Below are 24,645 nucleotides of genomic sequence, written 5' to 3'. Positions count from 1 at the left end.
TCTTGCTGATGCTGTCAGAAACAATGCTGCGGCAAGCATTCTTTCATAGAGATCTTTGCGTTTAGATCTCGTCCATTCTTCAGGGCGACTTACTATATGTTATCCAGGGCCTCCCTGAACAGCAGAAGCTGAAACAGTTGTTTTAGCTGCAACAATTTAACACAAGGGACTCCTTGCAGAGGTCTGGAAGTTTTGTCAAGACTAGAGAGGGCTGGGAGGGAAGTGGAGATAGCAAACATCCTGATCAATGACCTTTTAAAGGCTGGGGAACAAAGAAAGGGACGGGATTGTCACAGAAGACTCTCAGAGGGCCCTTGGGAACTAAAACACTTCGTTCCTAAGGAGGGAAGAGGAATGTTCATTAAAAGGACATTTTGGAGAGGAAGAGGAAATGCCTGACATTCCTTCTCCATCCCCTCTTCTACTGAAAACAAACAGTAAAGAATTTAGTCACCATAAACACAGAAACCCATCAAAAATCTGCAGTGATTTGGAAAAAAGAAAGTTTAAAAGCACATGGAAAATCGGAGTCTTATCTCACATGAAGAAGAAAATACTTTAGGAATTAGGAAGAATGAAATCGAATTACTCTGAAATGTGTTAATTGTAAAAGCCAAATCAAGTCAGCCTGAAGTTTAAGTAATGGGACTGGCTGGCTGGTTCAGCAATGAGGCTCGTTATCTGTGCCTGAGGATGCATACTCATACCTTACGGTCCAGGTATAAGAGTGGTTATTTTGTCTGGCTGTTCCAAGAACAGAAGGGAACTGGCAAGAGACAAAACTAAGGGAGAGCTAGTGCTGGCCTGAAGAGCCAAGATCATGGGGTTGTGAATCTCTCGGAAGCCCCAAGATTTCATAGCCGTAACTTCAGAAAGCGCCAAGAACTGACTGAGAAGTCTTCAGCAAACTCATTACTGCCTCCATATAAGTATAACTCACTGTCGAGAAAGGATCAGGGCCACTCATTTCACCACCTAAGCAGCTCCCGACACTCGGACCCTGACCAGCACAGTGCACAGGAGGGCTAAAAGGAAGGTCACTTTATCCCACAGCCCCACAGATGGCCTTGCATTCCTCTGGGTGGGCAGGAAGTTCTTCATGCTGACAGCCAGGGGAAGAGCGGTTTCAGAGCGCTGCCCCAAGTCATTAATCTCCTGTGAGAAGGCTCCCGTTGCTCCCGCATTCCTCCGGGTGCCTGTCTTCTCATCTCAGAGGAAGTTGCTCTTCCCCAGGAAGAGGAAGGAACCAGTTGTCACTGGCTGTGCGGACTGAGAGCTACGGGCATTTTCCACATGCCTTCGCCTCAGCTGTGGGAACTGGGGATGCAGCTTAGGTTCCCAGGCAGAGGGGGGCCGGTGCTGTCACCGGGGCAGAGTCATGGTGTAGAAAGATGGTACCGCAGGAAGTTAGAGGCAGAACAAAGATCTGCAGCTTCAACACCTCCCGTGCCCAGAAATGTGCTATTTTCTGAAGGGAGCTACAACAGTCACTCACTCTGTGAGGCAGTCAATAGCATATCATAAAGAAACCTTTTGTAGAGTTTCCTGCTATAATATGAACACGCTTAACATGGAAAAAGAAACCTCTCTTGTCCTCAGGGGTAAAGAAACAGAACAAACAACATATTATCTAACCAGAACAATTTATATAAATTTGATTTGTAACAATTTTTGATAAATTCATCAAATTTTCTTTCCCCATGACTTTGAACCATAAATGAGCTCAAATTAGCAATTTTTTTTTGTGGGGGAGGGTACACTTGAATAAAAGAACTTGGACTTACTGTCATGATTTTTACTAAAGGGTAGATTCATGTAGGTAGAAAAAGACAATCTTGGCCGGCACCATTTCCTTCCCAGAGAGATGAATTGAAGACTATGATACTGAGAGCTGTGTTCAGCAGAGTACACATTTCTGCTGTTGGAGCATTAAATGCAGTCTCCACGGACCCAGGGAAAGACCGGTTTTGCATTTAAAATGTTGGTGGTTTCCATAGCATGCGGCTGCTGTGTTCTTTAAGAGCGAGGGTCCAACTATCCGGACAGTTTCCCCATCGCTGGTTCTTCTCTTTTAAAGACTGGATCTGAGGAACTACAAGGCCTCTTTTTACTTCTGACAGGAGACCCATGAAGATGCAGTTTTTCCTCATCTACTTTTGTTAAGCATGCATCTTCTATTTCTTCACTGCCTTTGACAATTAAATTATTTCACATATTTCAATTTTATAATAAAGGACTAATTTAAGGTATTTCTTTTTTTTTTCTTTTCTTTTTTTTTTTTTTTTTTTTGGTTTTTTGAGACAGGGTTTCTCTGTGGTTTTGGAGCCTGTCCTGGAACTAGCTTTTGTAGACCAGGCTGGTCTCGAACTCACAGAGATCCGCCTGCCTCTGCCTCCCAAGTGCTGGGATTAAAGGCGTGCGCCACCACCGCCTGGCTAAGGTATTTCTTAAATCTTTTAAAAAATTTCTCTCTCTCCTCTTTCTCTCTTTTGGTTTTTCGAGACAAGGTTTCTCTGTAGCTTTGAAGCCTAAGCTGAAACTAGCTCTTGTAGACCAAGCTGGCCTCGAACTCACAGAGATCTGCCTGCCTGCCTCTGCCTCCTGAGTGCTAGGATTAAAGGCATGTGCCACCACTACCCAGAAAAAAAATTTCTCTTTTATTTCTACTAAGTACCCTAGAACCTAACATTCAACATTGCTGTGTAATTTAATGCATTTACTATTGGATGAAATAAAGACCAAAAAGTCTTTAATGAAAGTTGTATCGAGGGAGGCACCAGTTAAGAGTCCAGCAGTCATGTGTGTATTTCCTTCCAAACCCTCAGTCCAGGAGCAGGACACATACACTGCAGGGCCACCGAGACAGTGCTTAAGGATACACAGACCCGCCTGCTTACTATAAGCCACTAGCACATCTGGGTTTAGAAACCATATGTGCATCAGACAGTGGTGGCACACACCTTTAATCCCAGCACTCGGGAGTCAGTGGCAAGTGGATCTCTGTGAGTTCGAGGACAACCTGGTCTACAGAGCGAGTTCCAGGACAGGCTCCGAAGCTACACAGAGAAACCCTGTCTCAAACCCTCCACCACCCCCCCAAAATAAGAAATTGTATGTGTTAAACTTACAAATCAAATGTAGCATTATAAGCCGCTGCACAGCTTAAAAACCTCAAAAAGAACCTACTCCAATTGAAGAGAGGCTTGTGGGTAAACCCCAGAAGTTAGCACCGGGAGAGGGGAGGGCACAGGAGGCTAATGTACCTTGACTTATAGGTTCATCTGCTTTTTTTTTGTCTTGTTTTTTAAATAAGATTAAAGTATTTATCTTTATCTGTGAGGATGTTTACTCTGTATGTATGTCTGTAAAAAAGTGTTGGATGCCCTGGAACTGGAGTTACAGACAGTTGTTAGCTGCCATGTAAGTGCTGGGGATTGAACCTGGGTCCGCTGGAAGAGCCAGTGCTCTTAGCCACTGGGCTGTCGTCTCTCCAGCCCACACGGGCATTTTAAGCTGTCAAAGTTATACATTTTAGTTTAAAGATATTTAAATTTGCAGACACCGTGTTCTTTCAAGTAAGTCCTTCCAAATCTTTGCTTACATAAGTAGTTAGGAACTGAAATAACTCTGAACGAGTTACACAATGTTGTCTGGTAACCAGGATGTACTGTTGCCACAACACCGGTGGAAGTCTTCTGTCTGAAGTCTACTCTCCCTGTGTCCACATGTGTCAATACAACACTGTTTTCTAGGTAGTATGCACCATCTGGTCCATGAAAGCGGGCACCCTTTCTCTTCCCTCGAACAGGCTGATGTCAAATCTTTGCAAAAGAGAAACCCATGCACTTTGCTGAGAAATACGACGCTAAATGACATTTGGCAGTGTATTTCCCAAAGTCCCAGAGACGGCCGAGAATCTCCTTTCCCTGGTTCTAGAACCCACGACAAGAAACCCACAACTACTTTTCTCCTCTTGGCTCTGTCAGAATGAGGCTGAGAAGAAGATATGCCCAGCTGCCCGGAGATCACTCAGGGCTCCACCTTACTGTCCTCTAGGAGAGGAGCTAGGGAGTCCCACAGCCGACATCCAATCTGTCAGGAAATCCTCTTGGCTCAGCCTTCAAAATGTCTTCGGAGCCCGGCCATCCATCACCACCTCCCCTGAGCCGGCCTGTGTTAAGCCCCCACTGCCGAGGCTGACAGCTTCCTCCGTTTGCTTGCTACTGTCCTTGTTCTCATTGTTACTGCAGGACTTCCTTCCTCGGAGGGCACCAGCCATGTGACAGGTCTCCCCCCCCCGCACCCCCCCTCCGACAAGGTTCTCTGTGTAACAGCCTGACTGCCCTAGAACTCACTTTGTAGACCAGGCTGGCCTCGACCTCACAGAGATCCCACTGCCTCTGCCTCCTGAGTGCTGGGGTTAAAGGTGTGCACCACCACCGCCCGGCATGATAGGGATTTTGTCCACACTCGGCAGCCTTTTGCTACTGCCCAAAGACTTTAGTGCTTTTCTTCACTTTTTGTGATCCACTGTCCCATAAACTTTACGCTTTTAATCCGAGACATGCCTGTTTCCCTGACGAGGGTGTAAGATGGAGCTTTGCTGGGTAGATTTTAATTGATTGTTTTCTTCTCATTTCTTTAAAACCGAGAATGGGGAGCAACACAGAACAGCTCCTTGATAAATATTTGCTGAGCGACATGGATGTATATGAGTGGGTACCCTGCCAGGAGTCGGTCACATCTGCCATCTGTTGGGTAAGGCAATGCAAAGGACCCAAACTAGCCAGGTGTGGAGGGAAAAGGTCGAGCAAGGCAAGGGGATCACAAGTTTAAGGTCACCCATACTACAAAGCCACACCTCAGGAAGGGAGGAAAGTGTGTGTGTGTGTGAGAGTGTGTGTATGTGTGTGTATATGTGTGTGTATATGTGTGTGTATGTGAGTGTGTGTGTATATGTGTGTGTATGTGAGTGTGTATGTATATGTGTGTGTGTGTGTGTGTGTGCATGCATGCAAAGGATGTACACACAGGGAAGAGAGAAAGAGAAATCCAGAAGTAGATTACTGTACATTTTATTACCATGGTGCAAATTTTCAAAAGTCTCGAAGGAATACACTAATTTTGCTTGGCTTACCTGAAATATTCTAGTTAAAAAAAAAAAATTCCTACCCATCTCTGCTCAGGGTAAGGGCTCATTTCGCCTGGAAAAGTCCTCTATTGTCACCTCAGGAGACTAAGAATCTCTTCTGGGACACTACTCTTATCAACACATCCTTGAAAGCTCGCCATACTTGACTTCAAGAACCCTGAAGCTGCCATTTGTTCCCTCCACCGAGAGCGGGTGCTACTGCTGAGCTTGGCGATGCTTCTCCATGCGGCCCGTCTTGATTTTGGCGAACAGTTTAAAACTCTGCTCATTTTGGCTTTTTTTTTCTCCCCTTACAACGTAACTTTAACTTCTCAGTTCATTATAAATAATTAATTTGACCTGAAACACTGTCCTCAACTCTAAAAAAAGGCACACACGTTACATTTACACTGCGCACCGTGGCTGCGATAAGGCTGAAGACACTGTCTCAGCTCTTTGAGAAGAATTCAGGGTTTGGGGGACCAAAAGAACAACTGTAAGAGTTTTTGCCTGCATTTTGTTTATCTTCCTGTAGGACAAACAATAAAGCTAACACATTAAAAACTTAAGACTATAATTTGCCTAAAGGTAACAAGTTTCTGTGTGTGTGTGTGAGCACATGCTGGCACATCTGTAGGTGGAAGTATGTAGGTAAATGTGGAAATCAGAGGCCAAATTCAGGAAGCCACCCACCGTGGCTTTTGAGAAGCCAGACTGGCCTTGCTAAGTAGGCTAGACCCTGTGGTCAGTGAGCTCAGCAGACCCATAAATCTAGCCTCTCCTCGTCCGGGATTACTAGCTCTCGCCACCAAGCCCAGTTCATACAAGATTGTGGGAATGCAGACCCTCCTGTTTACATGGCCTGCACTTTACAGAGAGTGTCCGAACCAACGTCTCCAACTTTATTTCTACAACAACAGTGGTGAAGAGGACCTGGGACACTCTGCATAGGGCATACATAGCAAATGCTAAATGCCTAAGCACATTTTTTTTTTTGAGGCAGGGTTTCTCTGTGTAGCTTTGGAACCTGTCCTGGAACTTGTTCTGCAGACCAGGGTGACCCTGAACCCACAGAGATCTGCCTGCCTCTGTCCCAGAGTGCTGAGATTAAATAAAAGGTGTGCCTCACTACCCGGCTTTTTTCTTTTTTAATTTTTTTTTTTTTTTTGCCTTAGTGCAATCTTGTCCCATGTTAGGAACGGAATCCAGGAGTGCAAGCGTGCTAGGCAAACCTCAACTATATCCCAGTCATTCCGAACTCAATGCTCAATGGCAGAACCTTGGTCTACGTTTATGAATATACTAGGATTCAAACTAGAAGCCTGCAGAAAAGATTCTTTAAGAAGCTTCTATATTCTTATTATGTAGAAAACTACATAATAAGCAACTTGATATAATCAAAATAAAGATTAAAGCATTTGAGAAGATCAACATTTTAAAGCCACGTCTATATAATAGCCAGCACCAGCCTTTTGCAGAGAGACATTTATTTATTTATTTAGGTACGACCAAGCTTTAAAAATATAGCTCGGTAACATCTTATTTTGATCCCCAAATAATATGTCAAAATTTCTGCCAGGCATTGGAGACAGAAGTGTAAACCACAAAGATACCAACGGTTACACTGCATGCCTCAATTCTTCTCCATAGGAAGACCTGGAGGACAGCCAAGTCTCTCTGTAGTGTGCTCCCATGTGCTAGGCGACTGCCTGCTGACACGTGCCAGCCCTTCGTCTTCTGGCATGGAGTCTTACTACGTAACTCATGGTGGCCTCAAACACAAAGCCCTCTGCCTCTGCCTCCCAGATCCTAAGATGAGAGGCACGTGCCGCAGGGTTTGGCCTCCCTACTTCTCAAATCAGCTACCTGGAAGGTGTCTGAAAAGTGAGGCTACTGATGTTAGACTGGCTTTCTTACAAAAATCCAGGGTCACAATAATTCAGGCTAAAGCTTCCTTCTTGTGGGTAATGTAGTATTCAATCCTACTTGTGTTTTACAACAACTGTCAAACCTGTCACGTTTCTTACCCAGAACCCCTTTTCAAAATCTCACAGACACCTTGTCAAATAATTGATTCTGGTACCACTGGGTTACCTCCAAGGGACAGACACCCTTTTGCCCTAGCAGGTAACAAGCTCATCTTTCACAGCCAACTTGGGAATGCTGGAAGCCCTCAAGCCATGAGCCTCTGCAACGGATAAAGAGTGCTGGCAAGGAGCCAGAGTTGCCATAAGTACAACAAACATCTTTAATGATCTGAGATAGTTTCTCAGTCAGGAACACTAAATTTCAGGAACACAAACACTGCTGGATAAGTCACAACCTAACTATAGGATGAAACACTCAGCTCACTGGAATGTATAAGGTCAATGACATATGTTGGGACAAATTCATTGAAGACTTACTACAGGGAAAGCATTGTGACTAATTTTAGACAGCTAGTTAATGCTTAATTCGACAAGTTATTCATCCATGCAGAAATGCTGATGGGTTCTGCACATGAGCACTTTAAGTGCCTAGACCAGCTTCGCCAGCTGACTCCGGGCTTTCCCTCTGGTAGTGAGCTCCTGGCTGCCGCCATGTGGCTGATACCACAACGTCTCATGAGAAGATGTCCTCTGCTGGACACCAGTGCCATGAGCACACTTTGTAACTGGAGTACTTCCTGGCACAGGAGGACCTCCTCTGCAGTCCATACTATTCTGGGCATCCACTCCAGGCGCTAAGTCAGGTTGTGTTTCTTTACAATCTTACCTGCGGTATGGGACTAAATGGACAGCCTAGCAGTAGTGCTGTTCCTGTTCCCATTGCAAGGCTTGTGCGATCAGCAGGGTGACCCGTGATTGATGCAGCACAGTGAGCAGACTCAGAAGGTGAAAGGCTCAAGTTAATTCGGAAGCCTTCGACATTCAGTGTGTAGACTAGCCGATAATTTTTAGAATCAAAATTACAAGTATTTTCCATCAAGAGATTAACAAAAACAAAGGGAAGGAACTGCCTGTTGTCCTTAGAGCTTCTAAAGGCAAGTCTAGATGGCAAGCATCCCTGGAAGACTTTGGACAAAGCAGGCAGTCTGTCCTGTGGCAGCAGTGTAATATACGAGGGGCAGGAAGTGGGTAGCGGGGAGCCAGGAGAGTCAATTAGACTTGAGTTTAAGGTCTTCAAAGGAAAAGCTGTTCTGGAATGGTTGCTGCTCCCCCTCGTGGCTGTTTAGAAACCTACACCTGACTTGTGCTAAGCCTTGCTATGCTGTGAGTTAGACTGTTACTCAACTCACACACTTCTTAAGGAAATCGATTGTGATAAGTAATTTAACACTGCTGAAGTTAAAGAAAAAGGACTTACTGTGGTAGAATCGAAAGAAAGGACATCCACGACAGGAGGAGAGGAACTCTGCAAATCCATCACCTCAAGTTTTGGATTAATCTGTGTGCATACATAAAATAAGTTAATGCGATATCTTCTATCATAAGAAACCAAATACTATTTGTAAAAAAAAATAATCAGATAGTATTCTTAATATATTCTAGCCGGGCGGTGGTAGCGCACACCTTTAATCTCAGCACTCAGGAGGCAGAGGCAAGCAGATCTCTATGAGTTTGTGGCCAGTCTGGTCTACAAGAACTAGTTTCAGGACCAGCACCAAAGTTACAGAGAAACCTTGTCTCAAAACACACACACACACACACACAAACACACATATTCTAGAAATAAAGCATATATTCATTGATAAGCACACAACTATTGGCAAAACCTGAATCCACTAAGCCTACTAATGTAATTCACCTACAGGGGAATATTAAAGTAGAAAAACCCACCTCAAGATATGCAGAAAAAAATCCTAGCCAGTACATTAAAAAAAGAAAAAGAAAGAAAGTGTTAAGATATAAGAATCAGCTTCCATTCAAAAATGGGTGAAAGAACCAGACTCTACTGTTGACTGAAGAACACTGTTATCCCCAACCAACAAACAAACCCAATGCATTTCAGCATGAAGTTAAAACATGGACACATCAAATACTATAAAACTGAATAAAATTCACCAGGAAGTCATGGGAAAGCCTAACACTTCTGTTGACGTTGAAGAAGTCTCGAGTACACAGACAGGAGCACACAGACAGTTCAGAAGCAAGGCGCACTACAGTGGAGAAAATGACACAGTAGGACACAGGGGCTACATTCGTTAACAGACAGGGATGACGGACAGTTCTAAACACTGACTAGGTCCGTGGATCCCTGCTAGGAAGGGAGGGCAGGGGCTAAGTAGAACCCAAATGTGATGTCAGACTCTAGAATACGCCAGGACAAACATGTTAGATCTTTATTATAACCAGAGGCAGAGAATGGCATCTGGAAAACTGCCAAAGCAAAGTACAAGGCAGGGGGGAATGTGTCTGTGAGCACACCTGATGTGGGGGATCACAAGGAATACCATAAAATTAACACCCAGAAATGGAACAGAGGAGGTATTATGATATCTAATATAAAAGGGTCAATAACTAAAATCTCTATTAAAAACTTTTACACGGAAATGAAAATGCAGAGAGCCCACAGAAATAAATCCACGGGAGTGAACCTAAGGGCTGATGACGATATGAAGAGGAGCTCAGCGGTCTTATTCACGAGAAAAGTGAAAATTAAACGCCATGGGAAAAACCGGAGAGCTTGGTGTGCTAGCAGTGCTCAGAGCTATGTAACAGACAATCGTGAACTACACCGTGTGGAATGCCTGTAACACGGAATGCCTGTAACGTGATGTCACTGACGTCCACGCAGCTCTGTACAACACACTAACGTGGCACCTCGTGTTACACACACATCTCAAGGTTTCTATACGAAATGAAAAGGTTGGTTATAGAAAAAATACTCAGTACAATCCAGTGGACCCCAAAGTTCCCGACCATCCAAAGCACAACAATATTTAATTAGAGATTTGGAAATACGTATGCAGTAAAATTACAGAGAAAACGGAATGATTTCTGGACTGATGACTGCCTCTGAGGGTAGTTGTTTCTAAATTCAAAGGCCCCCAAAGCATACCAAATTAAATCCAGTCACCCTATACGGACGGCAGGACCTTATAGGAAACCAATGGGACCACCACTCGGAGCACCTAGGGGCCCAGAAGAAAATGCTGGCTCATTGCTCAGTGACAGAGGACACTTACGAAGGACATTCAGCTCAACACAACTTCTCCACACAAAAATAAAAATAAGACGAACTTTAGAAAACAAGTCAGAGGGGTTGGAGAGATGGCTCAGTGGTTAAGAGCACTGACTGATCTTCCAGCAGACCCGGGGTTCCATTCCCAGCCCCCACATGACAGCTCATAACTGTCTGTTGACTCTAAGATCTGACACCCTCACATACACATGCAGGCAAAACACCAATGCACATAAAATAAAAAGATAGGGTGAGATAAAGAGCCTCCCAGGATGGTGGCAGGGTAGAGGTATGGTACCAATGAGCCAAAGGACAGTGGCAGGAAAGAAAGAGACTGAAGTTTGACAGAGGCCAGATTACGGAGAGTGAAGGAGTCTGGGAGAACCAGGAGGCTGGAGTGTGAAGCGCTTTAGCGAGACCCACCTGGGAGAGATGGACCCTGACTGCAGGCTGAGCCCCGGCTAGAACAGCTTGTTGAGCACCCGGGCTGGGTGGGCACGGCTGGAGCTAAAGTTATTACACTTCAATTCTATGTGTGTGCGCATGCACACTTACATGCGGGATGCACTGTGGTACACTTGTAAGAGGTTTAAGGAGAACTTGTGAGACTGGGTTCTTCGCTTCCACCAGGCGGATCTCAGTGACTTGAGTCAGGTTGGCAGGCTGGGCTGCAAGCCGTGCTGAGCCAGCCTGCTGGCCTGCTGGCTTTGTTGTAGGGACTGATCTCACAATGGCTGTGCACAAGCTGGCCTCAATCCCCCGTGTCTCCCAAGTGCTGGGATTCCAAGCATGTGCGCCACCAGGCTCGGTCTCTATCTGTAGTTTCAGGAATGTTAACAGCAGCTTGTAATTATCCAGCCCACTGTGGTAGAGAGGAGGTGTACAGCTGGAAGACACAGTCCGACCAACACCCCTGCTTCCTTCCGGGGGGTCCGCAGCACAAAACCAGCACCTCCTCACCCAGCTCGGTGAAGACACCTCCTATGAAGACACCTGACTTCACTCTTTTCACTGTTAGGCAAGCTAGCCAGAGACAATTTCCTCTTCTCTCTACTGCCATCTAGTGTAGACATAAATGCTCAACGAGTTGGTTTCCTCCTGCGAGCTAGAAATTGCTCAGAAAGCTAAGTTACAAGAAAAGAGGAGGCACCTCCAGTCAAAAACCTTTTCGGCTGTCTGTCAGCTTGGAATGTGTGTAATTACTAGTGTTTTACTGCGTGGCAGCAGAAAACGCTGTCACATAAAGTCAAGTTACCTTGAAACGGGTGGGACTGAGGCTGGGCTCTCATCAGCTGAGCAGGGCATGCATGTGTGTGTGTGTGTGTGTGTGTGTGTGTGTGTGTGTGTGTGTAAAACTGAGGTCACTGAATGAGGAGGAGGTTGTGTGGAGTCTTGAAGGCCCCTCCACACCCTGCTCTAAGGGCCACCATCACCAAGGAGTCCAACTACATCAGCGCCTATACTGATGCAGTCTGTAATGTTTCCTTAGACTGCGCAGTCCTGAAGGGTAAGGAACGGGTGGGTCCTGAAGCTGGGACCTCCACTGTCTGCTGACAGGGCCAGGTTCTAACTTTTATGAGACGGAAGCGCTGCAATAGATGGGTGACGATGCGCAGTGAGCCGTGGTGAGCAACTCCACCCACTTCAGCTCTCGTGTGGAGAAAAGCATTGCCGACTTTCAGTATCTGTATTTGTAGCAATATGAAATCATTCATGCAGAGGCATGGGAGAGTATTGTATAGGCGCTAGGCATTCTTATTGCTATTACTGCTATCATATAAGTGCCTCGGGACATTTACTGGGGTCAAAAAGCATAAGCATGTACTTTGGTTAGAATTAAAATCCAGGATTGGTAGATAGGCAACCATATTTTCATCCTCAGTGTTAATGTTCCTAACCTTATTAAGGTTAAAACCGGACCTAAGATAAGATACTGATCACAACAGAATTCTCAACAAGGAATCATGTCAGGCTATCAAACAATATTTAAGTAAAAGGATATGTCCTGTCCCGCTGAATAGCATGCTGAATTTCATATGCAATTTACAGAGAACGGTGACATTCAAGTGGACATTTTGAAATTGAAAGCAATTAAAATAATTATTTTATTAATAATTTTGACTTAAGTACTATGCCTTCTAATAGTCTGCCAAGCCGAGGATAGCTATCTGACCCCCTAGTTTCCTAAGGATCTACCCCTTAGAATGCTTTCTGGTTTTTCCATTAAATATGGAAAAGACGACAAGACTCCAGATGCCACACAGGACTACCCTCTGAAAGCAGAGTTTCTTTTTCCTTCCTGGAGCAATATAACGCAGTTCTCTCTCGTGGCAGCTGGCGAGGCTGACATGAAGTTCTACTAATGCATCCGGGCTAGGCGAAGACCCCTGGGTAAAGACTGCGCTTTCCCGACATCACAGAAGGACGCAGGTCTCCTGCTTCATTTTAATTAGGACGCAGTGGTGGCTGTCAGTAGACCAGAGGAGGGGGACACAGGAGGGGTACCCACACAGCAAGGCTTCTTTCATGTTTCACGTGCCTTCCTCTGGTTTTCCTCAGAGCCATGTGACTGTCACCTCTCTATCCGTGTAAGGATTAATAATTCACACCTGGATTCTGCAGGGTTCCCGACCTTTACACAAATAGAGCGGTTAAGGCTGGCAAGCTGGCGGGCTTTGCCCAACAACTTCACATAGAAGGTTAAGAAAACATAAAGTATAAATCATAGGGAGTTGATACTGTTCCAAACTCAGAAACTAAACAATCCTGGCTACTACAACAAAAAGAGAAATTATTTCAAACTTTTTGTTAAAAATAGTAATTTTCTTTAAATTCTGAACACTCAGAATGTTTTCAGCTTAAAAATATTTCTGAAGTAATTTAAGTGTGATGGAGGTGGGTCTTGTATTAATCTGTTGCTTTCATTGGTTAATTAATAAAGAAACTGCCTAGGCCCATTTGATAGGCCAACCCTTAGGTGGGTGGAGTAAACAGAACAGAATGCTGGGAGAAAGAAGCCCAGTCAGGAGTTGCCATGATTCTCGCACTCCAGACAGACGCAGGTTAAGATCTTTCCTGGTAAGCCAGCTCATGGTGCTACACAGAATATTAGAAATGGGTTAGATCAATATGTAAGAGCTAGCCAATAAGAGACTGGAACTAATGGGCTAGGCAGTGTTTAAAAGAATACAGTTTCCGTGTAATTATTTTGGGGCATAAGCCATGTGGGCGGCCGGGTGCCGGGGACGCAGCCCCGCCGCTCATATTTCAACATAAGTGCCCCTCCTAAAGCTTTGAGAGAAATTTTAACCCACAGAATTAAGTGTTTTAAATATAGTTTATCACAAGTGAGCACAGTAATTCTCTCCTGATCTACATGACATCCATGTGAAAGCTTTACCTGTGTTTTTCTTTCTGTGACGGATCTATATCCATTAATGTGAAGACTTAAAAAATAATATGATAGCGAGGCATGGTGGCACACATCTTTAATCCCAGCACTTGGGAGGCAGAGGCAGGTGGATCTCTGTGAGTTTGAGGCCAGCCTGGTCTACAAAGTGAGTTCCAGAACAGTCAAGGCTGTTACACTGAGAAACCCTATTTCTAAAAACCAAAAACCAACCAAACAAAAACTTCCAAAACCTTAATACCCAATTATTTTTTTAATAACGCTAAAAATATGCTTTCTACAAAGCATTATATTTTGTGTTACTGTGAGCTTATTTTTAAAACGAGATGATTGGCTGTTTATTCAAAGAATCCATTTAGTTCTCTGACACAGTATCAGAAAGTCTTTTACAGAAAGTCATACTAGACAGTTAACTCAAATAGCAATGATACGTACAAGTGACTTGAGCTGGATACCTAAGACGGCCTTCTTCTGGGCCATGCAAAATATTCAGACACGTTCTCTGCATTGTGTCGTGCAATTGGCCTCTAGTTCCATGATGAAAAGGCAGCCTTGAATAGGAACATAGGCGCACATGTGCAAAGTAGCTGAGAGCATCTCTGCCCAGTCTGGGTCATCCTGACCGAAGCACAAGGAAGCCTGTGTGGTTTCAGGGCTCTCGACTAAAGAGTCAGAATGAGCTGCTCGGTCAACCTGTTGACATTTGAAAGCCTAGCTCTCTTAAATGGCCCGGGATGACAGTAAACCAAAGAGCAAATGGCTTGTTTTATGTCTGGGCCTGGAGAGCACAATGCGGGGGAAATACCACTCAAGTTCTACTACACGTCACTTGGGTGAGCGCCACGTAAATGACATGGCCAGGAGTTCTTTACCCTGACCAAGACCCGCCAAGCCATAGAGATGCTGAAGTAAGACCCACCAAGGACCACCAAACTAGCTTTGGACTCTCAAGGAAAATATAACGCCACATGTATTTTGTGTTCTACGTGATCACAGGAGGCCAGCCAGCACACTTAACAACTCTAACAACTGAGGAAAAAGATTACATTTTTTGGCTGGAGAGATGGTAGTTAGAAGCACTGACTGCTCTTCCAGATGCCTGGGTTTGATTTTCAGCACCTACATGGCAGCTTTCAACCATCTATGACTCCCAGGTCCAGGGGATCTGACAGCCTCTTCTGGCTTCATGGTACGCACATCCATGCAGGCAAAACACCCACACACATGAAATAAGAATAAATAATTCTTTTAAAAATGTATATTCTTTTGTTTAAAGAATAAAAGGGAAAATGAGGGCAAGGACTGGAGCTCTGGGGTGGAGCACTTGTAGCATGTAAGAGGCCTTGAACTGGATTCTCGGCATCAACACACACAGGCACACACACACAGAAGTGTGCACACACATGTGCATAATGACAGAGTACGCCTCAACATGTAATAAAGTACAATGATTAATACTCAGAATATTATTCAAAAGGATAAAAATTACAGTAAGAAATTGGAAACTCAACACTGCCAATAAAACAAAACGAAACAAAACAAAAAACTCCAGAAAGTTCCAAATACAGATGGACTAGACAAAACCTAAGAAAGACTCTCCTGCGTGGGAGGGTGAACACATGGAAGTCCTAGCACTTGGGGACAAGGAGTTCCGGGTCAGTCAGAGCTAGCCCTGAGGAAGAACACCCAGAGTGTAGGTATGGAGGCTTCAAGTGAGAGTACTGGAAAGTCCTGAGAATGACCAGGAGTAATGAAACCAGATCTAAAGAAGTGACTGAGGTCAGGACAGAGGGGGTGACTAAGGAGTGACTTGGGCTGCTGTGTCCTGCCTTCAGATAAAGTCTCAGGGCTCAGCAGGGTGTGTGGGCAGCAGAAGCCAGCAGTCACCACCTGGGAAGCAGTGACAGGCAGATTAGGAGTTCAAAGTCATCTTCCACTACAGAGTGAGTTCAAGATCAGTCTCAGTTACAGGAGATCTGTCTTAAAACCAAAACACAGGAAAGCAAAATAAATACTCTAAAATCATCTGTAATGACAAAAAAGCAAACTCAAAGGAGCAGGGAGACAGTGATTTCAGATATCAGCTCTTGGAACAGAAACGGACTTAAAAAGAACAGTAAGAGACGGTCTAACAGCCTAACATGAGATAAGGATTCAGCACAAATGGATTTTCCTTTGAAGGGAGAAAACTTATATTGATGGGTTGAAATAAGGGAATGCACCAACAAACGCATTACATTCAACTAATAAAAAGACTCGAACAGCGTCATGCCTGCAGTCCAGGTACTTGGGAAGTGTGCAAGCAAGCAAGCAAATTGGTCTTAATCATTAATATGGTCTCACTTATTATATTTAATGCTAAATATTTTCTTTAAATGTTTATGGGTGGGTCTGTTAGTTTGTTTGGCTATAAAGTGGTTTCTGGAGACCTGTTTCATTAGTTGTTATAAAAACGCTTGCCTTTCAGTCCTATCCTCATGATGACCCTCAAACCAGCTCTCCCAAAGTGACTGGCAAGGAAACCAAGGTCAGACTCTGTAGCCTTAGATTTAAGTTCTCATTTCTATTCCTGCCAACACAATTTTTACCTTTATTTCCGAGCCGTCAAGAAGAATCTAAGGTAGTCACATTAGGACACATTACTGTACACCTATGGTTTAATTTTAGGAGTAAAAACAACAGACTTTCTCCAAGCTCTGTTGTTTTGGGGCAGGGCCAGGCTTTATATAAACCAGTCTAATTTTCAGCACCGGGTTCATTAACAGCCTTACAACGACCATAACATGTAAAAAAAAATATGCACAATGTACTCACTTCAATAATCTCCTTCTTCTCTTCATGGAGATGCGGTGATCGCGGGTAGATGTCAAGAAGGTGTGGAGAGGACTCGAAATGCAATCTTTTGAGGTTTCTTTTATTAGGATCTTTGCAGTGCAACTGACTGAAGTTGGCCCTCCATAGTAAGACCTACAGAGTCAAAGGTATTGGTAGTTAGTGGCCAGCATATGAAACCACAGAGCTGGTCTTAAACAGTCAGACATCTAAAACTGTTCTGAGCATTAGAGTGTCTGGGTGCAGAGACACACGTCCGTCATTGTTCTTCAATATTTTAGGCATGGCAGGGAAGAGATTTAGCTTTCTGAATTGCCTTCATGTCCGACTTAAAATTTCTACTTTGAGCTGGGTGTGCAGGTCATGTACTTGGAAGGCAGAGGCAGGAGGCCTTTGAAAGTTTGAAGTCAGCTTGGCCTATATAGTGAGTTCTCTATATAGTTCACTAGTATCACTAGTCTGTGATACACAGTGAGACCCTGTCTCAAAAATATCCCCCAAACCCAATCTAAACTAAACCAAACAAAATTCTTTAATATTTTATAAACTTAAAATATTTCTCTCTGCTTCTCACCAAATATAAATAACTTTGCTCATCTCATGTAAACATAGATTTGCCTCATAATGATTTCAATTTATCATCCTCAGGGAGCTCAACATTTGAAGAAACAAGAAGTACAAACAAAATCTTAGACAATAAGTTGGGTAAAAAGGGCATTGAAACTGGGCACTCAGTGTCAACTAAATGTATTTTTGAACATAAACTAGAGCAAGAGAAAATACCTGCAGAATTCCTAAAACTATTCAGCTGGAACTATTTCAACTATGCGACAGCAAACTTGACGTTAAGTTAACATAAAGCCCCACTGGTAATCGTCTCAACACACACAGGCTAGAAAGTGATGAGTGTCCCGTGGACATCAACGATTCCCTTATGCAAATCAGGTCCTTCCATCCAAATCAAAGGTGTACAAACCTGGGCATCCGCACCTCCTGATGTAAACAGCTCTCCATCCCTTGAAAATGCAACAGTAAAGACAGGACCCTAAGAGACAAAGGGAAGTAAAGAGAAGAGGATTGAGAGCTGTTTTCTCATAGCTAACAGGGATGAGTGCCACAGTCTAACTTGTCACACAGCAGCTAGCGTCCGATGGACACACCCAGTAGCTGGCAACGAATGGTGGCCAAGCGCAGATACAGAATGGACCCAGGTATGTTAGAACACAAGGAAGTGATAATCGCAAAAGGAATGGCCATTTTCTCCTCTAAAGAATTTTTATATAAAGCTTTTTTCAAAAATAAAAGTTTCCACATGTATAATAAGCTGGTAAGAATTTCTGTTTAAGCTTTTTCTAGCTTTACTCATTAAAAATGAACAATAATATGAAGTAATGGCACTGAGGGCCGCATGACCCTAACAGGCTTCACTGGGCGTTCTCTCCTGAAGCAGGCTGCGGGGACTGTGAGCAGTCAAAGCCAGCAGTCCAGCCCTGAGGATGCCCAGCACAGCACAATCGGAGGCCAGTGGGGGAAGCTCCTGAAATTATTTACTGAGAGCACTGGAAATTGAACAATTCCTGTACTTTACATGCGATCAGTCCATGACAACTGGAGGAATTAGTTCTCATCTTGCAATATTAACATTTGTTTATTTTTTAACATAAACTAATATACAAAGTTTTAGAGAAAACACTTTGCCTTATTCACATATATCCTGTGTTATTACTGAATGTGAAATGTATCCCATAGGTTTCTATGCTCGAACACTTAATGCCCAGCTGGTGGTGCTGTCTGGGAGGTATGGAATCTTCAGGAAGTGAAAATACATCTTTAAGGGTGTGTGTGCCTCGCAGTTTTATAACCTGGTCCCACGCCAAGTTCTCGCTCTCTTCTCTGTCTCTCTGTCTCTCTATCCCTCTCTACTTCCAGAGGAGCAATGCAATGTCTGACTGCACGCCCTGTTTGTTGGGGAATATTATTTTAAGGTGTGTTTCTTTCGTTTATGTTGCATTTGTTTAACTCTGTGAAGCTGTGTTACTGTGCCTGTCTAAAGCACCTGGTGGTCCTACTAAAGAGCTGAACGGCCAACAGCAAGGCAGGAGAAATAGGTGGGGCTGGCAGCAGAGAAGATAGACAAGAGAAAAAACCTGGGAGAAAAAGGATCTGGGAATGAGAAAGGAAGGAGGACTTCAGGGACCAGCCACCTACCCAGCTACACAGCCAGACACAGAATAAGAAGGAAAGAAAAGGTATACAGGAATAGAGAAAGATAAAAGCCCTGAGGCCAAAGATAGGATAATTTAAGAAAAGCTGGCAAGAAACAAGCCAAGCTAAGGCTGGGCATTCATTTATTTGAGAGCTGGGTGGTGGGCCCCTCAAAAAAGTCAAAGTAGCCAAAAGAGCAGAGTAAAACAACCAACAACACCTGCTGCCATGACTACCCTGCCATTGTAGACTACCCTTTCTGGAACTGTCATGGAGTAAGGTCTTTCTCTCTTCAGCCACTTGCCAGGGCTTCTTATCAAAGGGACAAGGATACCGTTACCAGCTGTAACTCACAAACACCTTTACCCTAGATGAAAATGCTGTGTGCCAAGAGTGTTTCTCCTCAGCGCTGTTCTATCTTTTTCCTAATTATGAAGTATTACTTTATAGATATCTCAACCCTTAGCCATGGTCATTGATTGCATTTACTTTCTCTGAACACATGTCTGCACGTGACTGAGCTGGTCCTGCTTTGCCCTAACCCCGTTGTAGACCAGAGCAGAGCAGGAAGTTGGGCAGGACAGATCAGGCAGGCAGATCCTTTCTTTTCTAGACTGTAAAGCCCTTTCTATTTTGAGATGTGGGGAGCCTATATTCACATAAAAGATGTTAGGCTCCCATCGCCGAGCTGCTCTTAACTCACCAATCAGGATAGGAGGGATGGGGGCAGGAGCGAAAGGCTGAGTGTCAGAGCGGAGAACCAGCATCATATAAGAAAGGCACATGTAACTAATGGGACCAAACTCTGAAGAGCATCGATCACAAAACAGAAATCTCAGTGTTGATACCGTATGTCCTTGAAGTGTGTATATGAGCCTTCCCTCCAGGAGATCCAGAATCTTGAGTGTCCCGTCAGAAGAGGCCGTGACTAGGCTGTTTCCCGAAGGATGGAATGACAGACAGTTCACACCGCAGCTGTGAACTAAAGGGCAGGAAATAAACACAATTCAGGCTTTATGATGTCTTGACCATCCTAATGGTAGTTTGATGGTAGTAGATTGACAGGCCTTCTTCCCTGTCAATCATTTGCAGAGAGGGGCTCTGAAGTTTGGAGCATTTCCAGTGCTTTGTGAGCAGCGTTACAGTGAAAACGAGAATCGGCTCTAAGCAGCGACTCTGTCACAGCAGAATCCTAGCTCCCCGAAGTGAGTTAAGTGTTCTGGCGTCTCATGACATGAAGCTTCCAGTTAATGAGGCAGAATCGCTTCAGAAAGGAGAGTGTGTCACATAAAGAGAATCTTACTGGGTACACAGCTATAAAGTCTTTGGCTGTATCACCCCAACAGTTAATAGCTGACTATCATCAGCTCACATAAGCTCTCTAATTCAGCCTCAAATTAAACTTAAAGAGCAATGGGGTGGGGGGCTTGGCATGAAGGAGTGGCGAGTGTGGAGGCATGTGTGTAGGGCAGCCCTGAGTTTAAGCACGAGAACTCACTTGGGAACACCATCCTTCCAATAGGAAGCAGCAGAGTACAATGGTCAAAAGGGATGCTTTCTATACACAATGTTGTACCACAGACTTACGTTCATTTCTGTCGGTTTTCTTACCCTTACAACCAAAGAACTACTGACTTCTTTGGAATAGCGACCAACTCTCACACAGAGGAGACAAGAGTTTGAAAACTACTACGGTAACTTGGATGTATGTATTTTTCAGGGTCATTTGTTATCAGATAGTCAACTGGTGTGCTCTTCCCTTCCTTAGCTGCCTGTAGTTCCTCTGGAGCTTTCTGTCTTTCAATGTCAGCCATCTCTGTTGGGGTCATCCTAGTTCAGCTCATGTGTAGGGTGCCAAGGGTGTAGCTTCTGACATATTTAGGAGACACAATCTCACAGCCTCTTTCTGTGGCTCTTATAAAAATCTTTTCATCCCCTCTTCTGCAACGATCCCTGAGCCTTAGGTGGAGCAGTTGTGTTGTGTACATACAAGTAACATTATACAGACTGAGCAGGTTGTAGTTATGATTTTAGGAACACACACACACATTTAACAACAATTAAGGAAAAAGAGGCAATGATTTGAAACAAAGTGGGGGAGGGTGGGGTGGAGATTTCATAGGAAAGTTTGGGTTTGGAGGCAGGAAAGGGAATCAGGGAATAATACAATTTTATTATAATCTCAAAAATAAAAAATGTATATAAAGACAAATATATATCTAAACAACTTCTGTATGATGTAGCCTGTTATTGATAAATTATACTGTTCACTAAATGGATGCAAATTTAAATGTATTTCTTTTTTTTTTTTTTTTTCTTTTTTTTTTTTTTTTTTTTTTGGTTTTTCGAGACAGGGTTTCTCTGTGGCTTTTTTTTTTGGAGCCTGTCCTGGAACTAGCTCTGTAGACCAGGCTGGTCTCGAACTCACAGAGATCCACCTGCCTCTGCCTCCCAAGTGCTGGGATTAAAGGCGTGCGCCACCACCGCCCGGCTTAAATGTATTTCTGAGACGAGAATTAGGACAGCTTGATGGCCATGATGCTGTCAATCATAATACTGAATGCAGTAAAATTACCAAGGCCATTTTGGCAATTGTTCAACTTCCTTTTTATAAAAAGATTTATTTATTTCAAAATGTTATGTGTAAAATGTTATGTTTGCATGTATGTAAGTACACTGTGTGTGTGCCTGGTGCCCATAGAGGAGTTTTGGGAAGCTGTGAGCTGCCATGTGGGTGTTGGGAACTAAATCCAGGTCTTCTACAAGATCAGCAAGTACTCTTAACTACTGAGCCATGACTCCAGCCTCAGTTTTTCAACATCTGGAAGATTCTAAATATGAGTGTTCTAAGACATATGGTTCCCTCAGTCTTGATCCTTGTCCAAAGCAGGAAAAAAGACCCTAATGTGGACTTCTTTCTGAATCCCGTATGCCTTTAAATATCTGTTCTTATTGTTAGTGACTTCTATTTTCCTTGTAGATTTTATGCTAATATTCTGTATAAATATATCCTCTAACAAAATGACCTAAGCATGATCAAGATGCCAGGCTGTCACCCATAGGACAGACAGAACTGAATCAAGAATGACTTCTAGCCTAAGGGCCGTCTCTGCTTCTCATTTGCTTGAATTTGGCTCCAAAAGAAAGGATGGAGTTAGGGAGTCTTCTGACACTGGCTCCTTGTCATATTTCTTTTTTTGTTGTTGTTGGTTTTTGTTTTATTGTTTTTGTTTGTTTGTTTGTTTGTTTTTGTTTTTGTTTTTTCGAGACAGGGTTTCTCTGTGGTTTTGGAGCCTGTCCTGGAACTAGCTCTTGTAGACCAGGCTGGTCTCGAACTTACAGAGATCTGCCTGCCTCTGCCTCCCAAGTGCTGGGATTAAAGGCATGCGCCACCACCGCCCGGCTTCCTTGTCATATTTCATCTCCTCTCCCTAGCTGACACAGGGCCAACTCTCATGCCAGTGACTAGGGACAGTTAAGAATAATCACTAGATGATTACTCAGCCATATCTTCGGAGAAAATTGTTCCTAGATAATTTTCTAGGGGGTTGTCTTCAGAGTCAAAATAAAGTCGTTATTTCATAAATAAAGCATGCAAAATAAAGCATGGTGGTGAATACTTATAATCCTAGCACTTAGGAGGGCAAAGTAGGAGGCTCATGATTGGGTCTAACCCATAGGAAGACCCTCTCTCACAGTGAACAACTAGAATTAAGTTACTTGTGTGAGCCCTTCCAAAAGCAACTAAAGCAAAGGGGGTATAGAGAAACAGTTTTTTTTTTAAAAAAAAAAAAAAAGACTTATTTATTATTTATTTATTATCTTTACAGTGTTCTGCCTGCATGTATCCCTGCAGCCAGAAGAGGGCACCAAATCTCATTACAGATGGTTGTAAGCCACTATGTGGTTGCTGGGAACTGAACTCTGAACCTCAGGTAGAGCAGCCAATGCTCTTAACCTCTGAGCCATGTCTCCAGCCCCAGGAAACAGTTCTTAAGATGGTTACCCTGCACCAACTCCCTTTCATTGGAGGCCATTCTTAGTAGTCCACAGTCAGAGCAATTAGACAGAAGATGACTCCCTATAGATTTTATTTAATTGCATTTATTTGGCTTTGAATGCCAGCATTCTCTTTTCTATTGGGATGTGGACTTTTGGGCTTACATGACTGGCTCAGTTCACACGATGCTCAGCCATTACAGCTTGCTCTCTTCTCAAGCACTAGTTTATGACTAGTTATGACTGAGCTAAGAAAATCTTCAGAGCCAGGTTGGCCAGACATTAATTCCCTCAAGATTGAGCAATAGCAAAACACAGGAAAAACTGAAATGGCCGCTCAGAAGCTGCTTTTGCTAAAATGCTGACTCCTTATTTGGGTCACAAGCAACTGAAAGCCAGATTTTCACCCTGGGAAATATCTGGGATCTTGGCCCTCACTTTGTGCCTGCTCCTTACCTATGGCTAAAAATACATATACAAGTACATACATGTCCTAAACCTTGGAGTCCTGGAAACAGAAAACCTCTCAGAAGAGACCAATCTCCCAGAGAAGGATAATTATCCGGGGAAGGTGAGCTTCATGATGGGGGAGAAAGCAAAGGAAGGTAGGAAGCAGATGCATCCCTCTGGCAATGGGATTCAAAGGGCTTTCTCTGCCTGCAGTACAGAATCTGACACCTCTTACACCGGCGCTTCGGCCAGCAGGGCTGCAATACACATACCTCCTTGCACCCAGCCTCAGTCCTTCCTCTGCCTAAGACAGAAGCTCCGGTTGTTACCCCAAGACAGACTTGGGGGTCAACTGGTCCTCTGTTTACCTCCCTGACATGGTCACACTGAGTCCATTTTCTCTCTCGGCTTGTTTTTGTACCTTTCTTTCTCATTGTGTTTCTTCTGTTGGTGGCAGTCAACTGCTCCGCTCTCAAGCCAGGTCAAGCACAGCCTCTGACCCCCAAGCAGAGAGATCTAAACCCAGCCACAAGCCCTACTCATAGCAGCCATCCCATAGTGAAACTTCTTTCTGGTCGGGGAAACCACCGTTACCTTGGTAGTGCTGGAGTAATTTGTTCACTCGTATATCCCAGATTTTCACCGTATGATCAGAACCCGCTGAAGCTATGCATGTACCATTAGGGTTAAAGTCCACAAAATTTGCAAACCTAGGAAGCAAGAATATTGCGGTTTGACATTTCAACTTCTTTACCTTCGTTTTAAAGTTTGGATTGTTTATAATACGGTATCTCCTTAGAGGGCAGATCCATATGAACGTGCGGAGAGAATGAACTTACCCTACCGAATCCGAGAAGTTATTGACACATTGCTTGCTGGCAGTATCCCAAATTTTAATCGTTTTATCCTCACTACATGATACGATTAACCTCCCGTCGGGTGAGAATCTAAGAAGCAGAAGGTTTTACATGTGAGCAATGCTGGATAATCACCACCACACATGTCCATGCCACACAGAAGTCAGGCTAAACAGAGTAGACAGCAGAGGCTCACTGTCACAACAATACCTGGGCTGCAGAGCAAGCTTACATTTTGTAACCAGTATCTTTGCAACAATACATCACCGTGACAAACACTGGGGAGACCCTTGAAAGACCAAAGGTCACATAGACCAGCCATGTTCTTTTTTATTGTGCCTGTTTAGATTAAATAATTGATTCAGTTTTGTGTTTTCCTGGAAGCTTTTGATTAAACCCTGCAATCCTTCCAAGTCAAATACCTCGTATTTTTAAAAACACTCTACTTCTTATTTGTTTTTCATTTTCAATTGCTTATTTTCTACCATTACCTAATTGATTCAAGAGATTTTTTTTTTTACTCACCCCACCAACCTGGTAGTGAAGCTTTTGCTAAATAAAATAAAAAATAAAATAGGTTGGTGGGTTGAGAAAGCGTA

At 43.7% G+C, this 24,645-nt stretch overlaps 1 protein-coding gene across 1 annotated transcript in view; it reads right to left on the bottom strand.

Annotated features, from left to right (window-relative positions):
* The window catches only part of Poc1b (POC1 centriolar protein B), an 82,812-nt gene that overhangs the window by 20,435 nt on the left and 37,732 nt on the right, over positions 1-24,645 (bottom strand). Inside the window, exons 5-10 of the mRNA XM_057757708.1 lie at positions 24,029-24,136; positions 23,784-23,899; positions 19,589-19,722; positions 17,512-17,580; positions 16,518-16,670; positions 8,477-8,557 (exon numbers count right to left, since the gene is read on the bottom strand). Of these exons, the coding sequence (XP_057613691.1) occupies positions 8,477-8,557; positions 16,518-16,670; positions 17,512-17,580; positions 19,589-19,722; positions 23,784-23,899; positions 24,029-24,136 (661 nt within the window). The remainder of the gene's footprint in view (positions 1-8,476; positions 8,558-16,517; positions 16,671-17,511; positions 17,581-19,588; positions 19,723-23,783; positions 23,900-24,028; positions 24,137-24,645) is intronic.

The sequence above is a fragment of the Chionomys nivalis genome, chromosome 25 (assembly GCF_950005125.1).
Source record: "Chionomys nivalis chromosome 25, mChiNiv1.1, whole genome shotgun sequence".
NCBI classification, from domain to species: Eukaryota; Metazoa; Chordata; class Mammalia; order Rodentia; family Cricetidae; genus Chionomys; species Chionomys nivalis.
This window is presented reverse-complemented; position numbering and strand designations above follow the sequence as displayed.